General features: G+C 35.5%; 2 protein-coding genes across 2 annotated transcripts in view; one reads left to right on the top strand and one right to left on the bottom strand.

Annotated features, from left to right (window-relative positions):
• The first annotated feature begins 2345 nt into the window (after positions 1–2345).
• LOC102675219 (vicilin-like seed storage protein At2g18540) lies at positions 2346–4074 on the top strand. Its single transcript, XM_006612184.2, has 3 exons — positions 2346–2711; positions 2808–2948; positions 3125–4074. The coding sequence occupies exons 1-3, from the start codon at positions 2707–2709 to the stop codon at positions 3846–3848; spliced, it is 870 nt and encodes a 289-aa protein (XP_006612247.1). The 5' UTR covers positions 2346–2706; the 3' UTR covers positions 3849–4074.
• The window catches only part of LOC102675357 (cubilin), a 17351-nt gene continuing 11063 nt past the window's right edge, over positions 3980–10267 (bottom strand). The window contains exons 32-52 of the mRNA XM_031508789.1: positions 10201–10267; positions 10030–10132; positions 9791–9950; positions 9478–9708; positions 9339–9412; positions 9033–9259; positions 8658–8858; positions 8444–8579; positions 7919–8249; positions 7668–7853; positions 7413–7569; positions 7156–7333; positions 6834–7058; positions 6600–6762; positions 6093–6304; positions 5951–6025; positions 5815–5879; positions 5506–5746; positions 5265–5427; positions 4447–4697; positions 3980–4342 (exon numbers count right to left, since the gene is read on the bottom strand). Coding sequence (XP_031364649.1) covers positions 4229–4342; positions 4447–4697; positions 5265–5427; positions 5506–5746; positions 5815–5879; positions 5951–6025; positions 6093–6304; positions 6600–6762; positions 6834–7058; positions 7156–7333; positions 7413–7569; positions 7668–7853; positions 7919–8249; positions 8444–8579; positions 8658–8858; positions 9033–9259; positions 9339–9412; positions 9478–9708; positions 9791–9950; positions 10030–10132; positions 10201–10267 — 3560 coding nt within the window. The 3' untranslated portion in view covers positions 3980–4228. The remainder of the gene's footprint in view (positions 4343–4446; positions 4698–5264; positions 5428–5505; positions 5747–5814; positions 5880–5950; positions 6026–6092; positions 6305–6599; positions 6763–6833; positions 7059–7155; positions 7334–7412; positions 7570–7667; positions 7854–7918; positions 8250–8443; positions 8580–8657; positions 8859–9032; positions 9260–9338; positions 9413–9477; positions 9709–9790; positions 9951–10029; positions 10133–10200) is intronic.

Raw genomic sequence — 10267 nt, 5'->3', positions numbered from 1 at the left:
AAAAAAAAAAAAAAAAAAAAAAGAAAAAGAAAGAAACGTTACATGAACATAAAATTTTTTTGTAGATCATCTATTAGAATTAGAGTTCATTTTTTCAACACATTTCATAATTCCATTCGTGTAAGGTATATTAAGAGACAATGTTTTTTCAAGTATTGTAATTTTAATTATTTTTATATTGGCGTCGTTTAAATAACGATAAGTCATGTTTTTTCTTCGTTTGTTATTTATAAGTATATATTTTAAGTTACACACGGATACTTAATAGCATGTACGGTGTTGTTATGCTAAAAATTATATACGTATATTGCGCAAAATTCAAAATGAAAATGAAAATCCTTTGCGTAAATAGCATGATGTACAAAATGAACATCTCTGGGCGCATAAAGAGAAAGATAATAATTTTTTCTTTTATTTTAAATCAGTGTTTAATTATATGTATATGCATTTTCGTATTTTTTTTCTGTGCCATCGATGCGATCTAAAATTATAATTTCAGAATTGTTTAATTTCAAATCGAATTAATATACTTTTCTCTGAAAATATTTATAAGCCACGAATATTTTTCAAGCAAACCGTATATTATTTTGTAATCGAACCACTACAAAATCTATGCCACAGAGTTCTTGATACGAATATATGCATATAAGTAAATGAAAAAAATATATGATACATATATAATTTCAGTAAACGTATAGTATTATTGATTGTTACACCTTACACGTGTATCGATACAAAATTTCACATTTATTTAATTCATTTTATTTAATTTTATTTAAAATTATATTGTGTCACAATTGTGCACAATTTTTTTTTGTCATTTATATTTACATTACATTGTCAATTACATTAATACCAACAATTGTTTGTATTATGCAGAATTATCAAAAGTTGATCCTTAGATAAATCTTAGATAATATAATGAATACACTTTAACGTCATTGGATTCGAGGAATAATATTTTTTTTTTTTTTTTTTTTAAAAACAATCAAATGATAAAGACAATACAAACAAGTTAGAGAACGTGATAAATGGGCACAGAAAAAGAAAGATGATATCACGTCTTTATCCACTCGATGATATTCGTCTCAGGTATTTATCGCCATTTTGCAGAAAATAAAGTGTTAGGTAACTCGTTTACTGTTAAAATAATTGATCGACGACAACTGGCAAGATTTATGAGCTCGTAAATTTCATATTTGCTTATCTTTTATAACTAGAATTGAATTAAATGCACAGAAAGAATCATAAAATGAACTATTAAATGTATACATGATTTTTTAACGTTTATATTTAAACGTTTATATTATGTACGTTTATTTTTTCTATGATCTTTTATTATTAAATCAAAAAAAGATATATTTGTTTGTTCTATCATGTTGATATATATGAAATTTTGTTTCTTTGGAAACACGAATTTAATGAACTAATACCATTCGTGCTATTTTATTCGATATCGATAATATACATATATATTTTACAAAATATATTGTAAAATTAGAATATTCGTGAAATTTTTTTTTATTAAAAAGTGCAACACGATAATTTTTACAACTTTTAGATAATGAATTATTTAACAGAGAAAAGAATTTGACATTTTGTATAATAAAATAACTTTAGGATTTTATCCTAAGATTTTTAGTCGTCAATGTAATTAAAGAATTATTTAAATATCATATATATCAATTCAATAGAAAAAAAAAAATTCTACAATTTATATTTAAAATGCCACGTAACATCCGCAACAAATTCAACTACTCCAACTTTACGACATTTTCCAAGAACTTTTAACAAAGACCAATCTTCTTCTTCCACGCTCGAGTTCATTGTAAATTCACCAAAGATATCCCTCCACGTTGTAATAAACGTAACGAAGCGTAAGAATCGCGCAATCGCACTTTGAAGAAACAGCGATTAACATCAATCTTGTCAAAATTTGTTTATCCCATTAAAACAAACAGACAAAAGTAACAGACGAGAAGCAAGATGAACATATAGAAACTGATTACTGGACCCATTATGATCCAGCTGTATAAAATTTGATAACGATTAATGTAAATACAAAAAAGTTGAATGAAATCGAGCTATTTCTCATAATTATCTTCTATGTATAACGATATATTTATCACGCTTTAAGATCAAATTGTGAGTGGCCGATCGACATCACAGTGCGTCGATACAGAAAGATTAGATACGTGTACCGACCTAAATAACTCGTCTCGTCGTGGTGCACGATATCGGCGAACACCGTGGGATAGAGAAAAAAAGAGAGGAAAAGAAAGAAAACGAGGAAAGGGGGATCCACGCGTGGGAGATGAATGGTACAGCTATTTCAGGAACGGCCTGTTCTAGGTCAAGAACGCGAACGCGGCGAAGAAAATGCTTTACATTCGACGAACGAGGAAGAAGATTCGAATATTCAAACTTCGAACATTGCGCGTTACGAATCGAGTATCATCGTGTCATTCGTCCACGTATTGGCGATCGATTTCGCGGCGATATCGAATCAGATATCGCGGGGACCATTCACTGCGCTTAGAGCCAATCTTGTTTATCGAGATATCAACACGTATAAGATATAAGAGGATCGGGCAAACGGCAGTCAGTGTTGTGCTGAATCTTGGTTTCGATGGTCACACGAAACGATCCTCCTAAGTGAATCGATACTTATCTTATTTTCAATTTAGACGCAACCGCGGAGCAAACATGCGGTAAGCAAAATATTTTGATCTTGATTTTGAAACTTCTTGAGTGGTGAACCGTTGAAAGGTTGTTATTGATTTTATTTGCGAATCGTTTCTTCGCAGGATTTGGGTATTGTTAACCGTTTTACTGATCGTCACGATTCTCGCATCCGACGTGTTCGCGAGGAAGGCTGGCAAGGAGGGTAAAGAGGTGGAGTCGAAAAAAAGGCACGAGAAAAAGAAGAGGGATGTAGAGTATTCGAAGTGAGTTTTAAAAGAGTGCATAGCCGAATGCATCGTCGTTTGAGCGCGACGTAACGGCTCTAATTACGCAATTGTTTTCCTCTCGAGATCGGTTTTATCTTCGTCACGGGTGACCGGCATTGAAAATGTATCGATTTTTCCTGGCAGAATGTCGCGACCAATTCGCTATGTTTCAGGGAAGAGAGGTGGAAGGATGGAGAGAGGAAAAAGTTGCAATCAAGGAAAAAGAATGAAAAGGAAAGCGCATCTGAGAAGAATGTGGAAAATTCGGAGAATCTGGTCGGAACGAACGAGGAGTTGGAGAAGGTTCACAAATCGAGGAACAAGAAATTGAAAGAGAAGGAAAATATCGACTTTAAGAGCAAGTCTAGCTACGAATCCCCGAAGGGGAAGTCTAAGAAGAAGAGCAAATATTCTGAGGCGTCGCAGACTGTTCACGAAAAGGATTCGAAGAAATTGAAAGACGAGAAAGGGAAAGAAGAAACGGTCGAGGAACGAAACAATGTGAAGAATGAGAAGAAGTCGAAGGATAAAAATGTGGACAAATCTGAGAGGGCGAAGAAAGATGGCAAGAGGAAGAAGCTTCAGAAAAAGGAAAAAGAGGTGACGGTGAAGGAAGTGGAGAAGGAACCGGTGGAAGTAGAAGAGACAGAGGAGACTAAAACGAAATCGAGGAAGAGCAAGAGGAAGTCCGAAAAAGGTAATCACGAGAAGAATAGGAAGAAACGAGAGGTGCCAAAGAAAAGAAAAGAAGAAGAGGTGGAGACGGAAATAGTGATGCCTGAAGAGAAGATCTCAGAAGTGGACGCGGTAGCTGAAAAAAGTTGTTCGATAACGAAAGAGATCCAAGATGAAGAAATGCGAGAGGATTGTGGGGATGAGAAGTGCAACGAAGCGTGAAAAATTTATAATCAGAAAATATTATGAATCATCGTATTTTAATTAATGATTCAAAGATATATTGAAGAGATTGGTATTGCTATTGCAACTCGATACGATTTCTCGAGTCTTCCATGATGATGAGCCAACGATTTCACGCATTATATAAAATTTCATTTATTTGATCTCTATGCATATCAAATCATACTTGTTATGTTATTTACAAATAACGAATTTTTCGACAATATATCGTCTAATTAATCTTAATTTTACTTACTTGCTTGAAGCGCGGGTTAATATAAATATACTGTTAATCTTCAAGATATACATACATAAATATTAATAAATATTTTTATAAATTGTCCTTAGAATCTTACTCAGAAATAGAAATCTTTTTATTCTTAATTATTTCGACTCTCAAAAATCGCTTTCCATCCTGTTCCGATATTGTTCACGGATGAAGTGTATTTCACGATCAAACGATTGCTGGTGGCGATGAACGGTGCTGGGTCATCCTGAAGCAAATAGTAATCCAGTAGAAAAGGAAAATCATTATCTCGTTTATTTTGCTTTTTTTTTTAACGATTGCGATCGACCGTGCATTCTAATATTGACTTACCCCTCCGCAATAACTGGTGGCAAAGTCTTCTATTCCGTCAGACGTTACATCGTAGATTGAAACAATATTGTATTCGTAATTACAGGTGCTCTTCGAGCCAATATCTAACACTGTGAATGTTAGAAAGACTTTCAGTCCACGTGGTACGATAATATCCCAAGTACAGATCGTGTTATTCCTATATTCGTTGGGGTACATGGGCGATGTAAAAGATCCGGCGTAATTAAATATTTTGCCGCCACATCCACGACCTGTGTGTACGATCATTTTATCGAAACATTTTATCAACAATTTCAAGGAATTTCAAACTCATTGTACAGTTATTCCAATGCAGATTTTTCCCACTTCGCTCTTTATTATTTTCATTCGTTCGTATTTATTCTTCACATGCACATGATCTACATATACGAAATCTTTATCTGTTCTCCAACGATTCTCAAACATCGCGACGTTAATCATTATACACACATTAGGTTATCTCAAATGCCGTAGTTGAGAAATTGCAAAATAATTATTATAATCGAACATATTACTCGACATCGAAATTATCGCATATATATTTCTTTTTTATTACAAAATGTTTCAACGTTTCAAATTTTTCTTGAAAATAGAAATCATTCAAATTAAAAGTTAAAGCGATATTTTCGATTGGAAAATAGAATATTTTTCGAAAGAGAATTGGAAAACAAATGCGAAGAAATATATATCATAAGGTTAAAAGCATAAGCATAAACATTTATCTTTTTCGTTCAAGTTCTTAAAATAACAATACTTACATAGAATGACCAATATAGATATACATTCATCTACGTTCTTACCTGCGTTCGTGGTGGTGTACGTGATATCATAGTATTCGTAGCTAGAATGCCACTCGGACCAAGAACGTAAACTCAGTTTATTTCCGGTACTGAAAATAGGACTTGGCGTATCTATGGAGCACAATGACGCCATCAGTTTACCATGGAAATCACCGTCGAACACCTAGTGAACGAATGAAAGCAAAAGTTTTCACACGAATTCGCATTCTTACGCGAAATTAGAAATTACAGTGATACTTGCATTTAGGCCAGCTTTCGTACAATCGGTTTGATCGTAGAGCATGAATTGATTGAAGTATAGAGAGATGGTGTGATTCTCGGGGGCAGTGATCGTGATCCAACAATCGTCGATACCCTCGTGCACGATTCGACCTTGCAACTCGGTGAAATTCCGATCGCAGGTCGCCTTGCTGTACTCCAACTTGAAACCTTTGTGCCCAGGTTTAACACCGTTGAACGTTAAGTCGAGTTCGGTGCTGTAACTGTCGAGGAAGAGAAGAAGGAAGTTTTTCGAAAATTTTAACGGAAAAATTAAACGATCGTTGTTTACCTGTAGTAATCGTGAGGCAAACTGTTGCCGCAATATTTGTACGCGGTTTTTGGCATGAATTCATTCTGTAAATTATTTATTCATATTAAAATTGCAAGATATAGTAAATCTCGAATGATATTCTACGTTTCGTTACCGAATAATACGATTTGCCCGAATTTCCACTCCAAACTAACTCCTGGCCGAGTCCTTGCTCGATGTACTTTCGATTCTGTGTGAACACGTGTTTCATATAATTGTAATAATATCCTCGAATCAAATTCTTCGATGTAAATTACCTCTTTATCTGTGATCTGAAGGAAATCGTCTTTGCATTCGCGAGAATCAGCTAAATCGAAGTCCAAGAATTTTATTCTCATTCTTTCGAAGTAGTGCACAAACTTTATCGTCCAACGACATTTTGTGCCGGGCTCGTAATTATTCGGATAATTCGGTGAAGTTAGTACGTTTCCCGAGCCGTTTATTACCGGAGAAATATAAGTGCACAGTGCTGAAACAATCGAATAATTAAATATTCACTATTCTCTCATTAAAGACAAATTTACACTTTTTCTATTCTCATATGAAAGATAGAAGAAGAAAAGTGAAATATTTATATTTGTTCAATGATTAAATTCAAAGTGTTACTTAATTTCACTTAAATGAATTTACTTTGATCACTTTAAATATTCATTTTGGATGAAATGCAAATGAAGACAATCCTTATTGCGGATAAATAAATCGAGAAAAAGAAAAAAGCAAAAAAATCTAAGAATAAATGATAAACGATTAGATTTATATATCACCATCTACTGCTTCCAATGTTCCACTGACTCCAGCTCCTTCCACTGTTCCATCGCTGTAAAATCGTATCAAAAGTGAGTTGGAACTCGATGATATGGGAGGTGGAGGTTGGTTTCCACAGTATCTTCCGAGGAGCTCGCTGAAAGGCCCGGTTCCATCGCGAATCTGGACAACGTGGAAAGAAATAGAAATAGGAAACGAGTAAAACTGACAGGACAAGATGAATGAAATTTCACCTCGATGTAATCACCGGTGCACCCGTTGCCCGTGCGATTGATACTGTTTCTAACGTCCATGCTATTTATCGTGAACTTGATGTTCTTCCCCTCAGTCGCTGACACAATCCAGTGACAATCCTCGAAGCTGTCGTACGTCGAACCTGTTTGAGTCTTGAACGATTGACTCGAGGTTAAATTAATATTGCCACCGCAACCCGCGCTGATGCTCTTCACGAATTGTACCTGGAATATTTAAAATTTTCGGAGGATATCGATTTTTTTTATTTCTAAAATTCAGAAAAAATGGAGAAAATTGGAAGGGTTGCTTCGTAAAGTTTACTTTTATGGAAAATCCAACGGAATGGCGGCTGTCATCCGTGTGGAATTTAAGCACCATGGAATTAGAATTCGACTTGATGACCGGCAAGTTTTCCGTAAGGTTTCCACATAACATGGCTAGTTTGTTTTCCTCCAATGTTTCCGATCCATTGTAGATCTGAAGATTATCGAATATGCAACTGCAAAATAGGCAAGTGTTGCAATTGCAAATAATTATTATTATTCCTTCTTAATTGGAGTAATCGTGTAATCATTTACTTCAAATTGAACTCGATATCGAAACTCTCGAAACGAAGGACGACGCTCTTATCCGATGGCGCTTGAATTTTCCACGTACAATCTAATCTTCCGAAGTATTGGTTGCCATTCATTAAAGGCTTAATCTCTCCTGGCGTTGTCAACAATCCTCCGCATTCTTTCGAGACGAAGAAGAAAGAAAAAAAGAAAATAAATAGCATTTATTCAAAATACATAAGTATAATCTTATTATAATAATATTGTTTTGACGAGTACCATGCAGGAAATATTTGAATTCAAAACCACTTCTTGCAAGATAATTATCGGTTCTGAATATGATCTCTACCGCGTTTGATGCTCTTATTAAGGGTGGTTTATCTTCTCCACACCATATACTTTCTTCGTTTATGTATCCATCTTGATATTTAATCGTCACGTTGTCGTAACGACAACCCCTACGACCTAATCACAAAATATTCGATTAACATTCGATCAATTCACGCTTAGAAAAACAAATTCCCTCTTACTACGCTCGATCTGGAAATCCATAAATTTGACCAGAATGTCTTTGCCTGGCGCCACGAGAGTGTAATTGCAGAAGAGATTTGGCGGATACGAAATCGGATAGGAAGGTGACACGATCACCTTTGGATGAGTGGTGACGTCGAAAATTCCACCGCAATTCTCGAACCATACGGCGCGGAATCCGTCACCTTGGATCGCCTCGTTCGAATGGAAAACTACTTTCATGCGATTGCTCGTCGAATTAAATGCCAATGGCGTTTGTCTACCGCACACCTTTCCGAGATCCTTCCATATTCCAACGGAGGATTCTGTTTCCTTGATCCAGTTGAATATCTAATTCGAACGAAGACGATTCTTTTGATTTAAAATTTCTCTCGTTATCACAACAAACATCATCTTTTCTAATATGTTAAATATCTACTGCTTCGAATTAAGTTATTTTGAAATTGAAAAAACATTTGACAAAATCTTTACTCGAAACAAAGTTGATCACGAATATCTCTCGTTATCATGCGATCTCATCATACCTGCACGTAATCCTTCTCGCAATTAGTACTGCTTTCCAAATGGTAACGATCAACGAACACTAAGCCGATGCTGTAGCCATTGTCCGCGGTTATTTCCCAAGTGCATTCCGCGTTGTTGGGATACGCCGAGGGGAAGCTGTGAAAAATATCAAAGACCATGAGCGAATCACATGTTTAAACATTGCAAACGGTTATTACGAGTCATTTCAATTACTTGGGCGACGAGATCTCTCGACTATCACCACGCAGAGCACCCCCGCATCCGTTATTAGCTGGTTCCAGGGTGAACTCGAAATCTGTCGGCTCCTCCATTGCCATGAACTCGATCCACATTTCGTTAAACGTGCTAGTGAAATTGTACGACTGCGAATTTTCGCAGAATTTCCCGATCTCTGGTGAAAAAGGTCCGCCATTCCTGAGAAGAAAAGGGATTAAAAAAGGATGACTTACCTTTCATCTTTAAAATTTATATTAATCTGTCTAATGTCTGAGATTGATTATAGTTTTGTACGAATTTATATTTTTGTCAAGAGAATTGTGTCACAGGGATAGAGAGTATTTGTGTATAAAATACACATTATTTTATTACCTGATACTCAAATAATTTTTGTCACAGCTGCCCAAATGTAATTGGTTGAAATGAAGTCTGATTATTTCGTTATTCGGATATTTCGCGTGCCAGACGCAATTAATAGGATACGATACGTTTTTAGGCGCTTTTATCACGTGTGACATTCCGTGAAAAATACCGCCGCAAGGCTGCCATTTGTATTCCAAACTGAAACGCATCAACGTTCCATACGTACCGTTCACTATCTGCAAAATTTCGAACGAAATTTATATATTAATACGATCGAAACCGTTATATTTTTTTCTTTTATCTGCATACGCTTACGTTCAATTCGTTGACGAGTTCCGGGCTTCTTAGATACGTTGGCTCCGTGAAATTTCCGCAAAGTATGCCGATACCTTGAAAATAATCAAAGAAATTGCGTTATTTTATTATTATTGAATATAACATAATAATTTATTACCTTTCAAGGAGATGTACTGATTATTGAAGCAAAACTTGGTAAAAGCAAGGCCGCGAATCCCTCCAATCACTCCTGTTACCATTATTGACAATGTCACACCTGTATTGTTATTATTTAACAAACTTTCCGGTGGTTTAATTATCCATTGACAGAAATACGACGATTCGTTGAAGGGTAGCTCTCTCGGAGCTGACAGATTACCCTTCATTTCATTTATCTCTCCACCGCAGGCTGGAAATTATTAATTAAACATCGAAATTATTGAAAAGATTAATTCCATCAGTCGAAGAAATTATTTATTCGACGAACGTACGAGCTGGTGCCTCGGCAAAGTAACGCAATTTGAAACCACGATATCCCGATGACGTGTAAGCACCGATCATCATAGTGTTACCAGAACTGGTTACTCGTTTCGTGGTTGAGTTCGGTCTTAATATCTTGATTTTAGACTTGAAGTTGAAATCGTTGTAAAACTAAGAAGAAAGGAAAATAATAGAAAGAGTTGACGCGATGAAAAGGAAAGAGCGAGAAGATTAGAGCTTTGATGATCACCGTTAGATAATATAATGGAGAATTCTCTTGATATTCGGGTAAATCTTGTACATCGATGACCACGTGATAACCCCTTGGCAATTTGATTCTCCAATCGCAGTATCTATAAAAAAAACAAAGAAAAATTTGCAAGATCGAGTTATAATATAACATAAACTTTCAATCTCGTACCTCGAACGTGTTGCGATATTGGGATACCCATTCGATTTGATCGTGCCCTGCATCGCAGTTAACTCGC

The sequence above is a fragment of the Apis dorsata genome, unplaced genomic scaffold (assembly GCF_000469605.1).
Source record: "Apis dorsata unplaced genomic scaffold, Apis dorsata 1.3 scaffold_99, whole genome shotgun sequence".
NCBI classification, from domain to species: Eukaryota; Metazoa; Arthropoda; class Insecta; order Hymenoptera; family Apidae; genus Apis; species Apis dorsata.
Note: the sequence above shows the minus strand (reverse complement) of the source record. Positions and strands in the feature narration are given on the sequence as shown.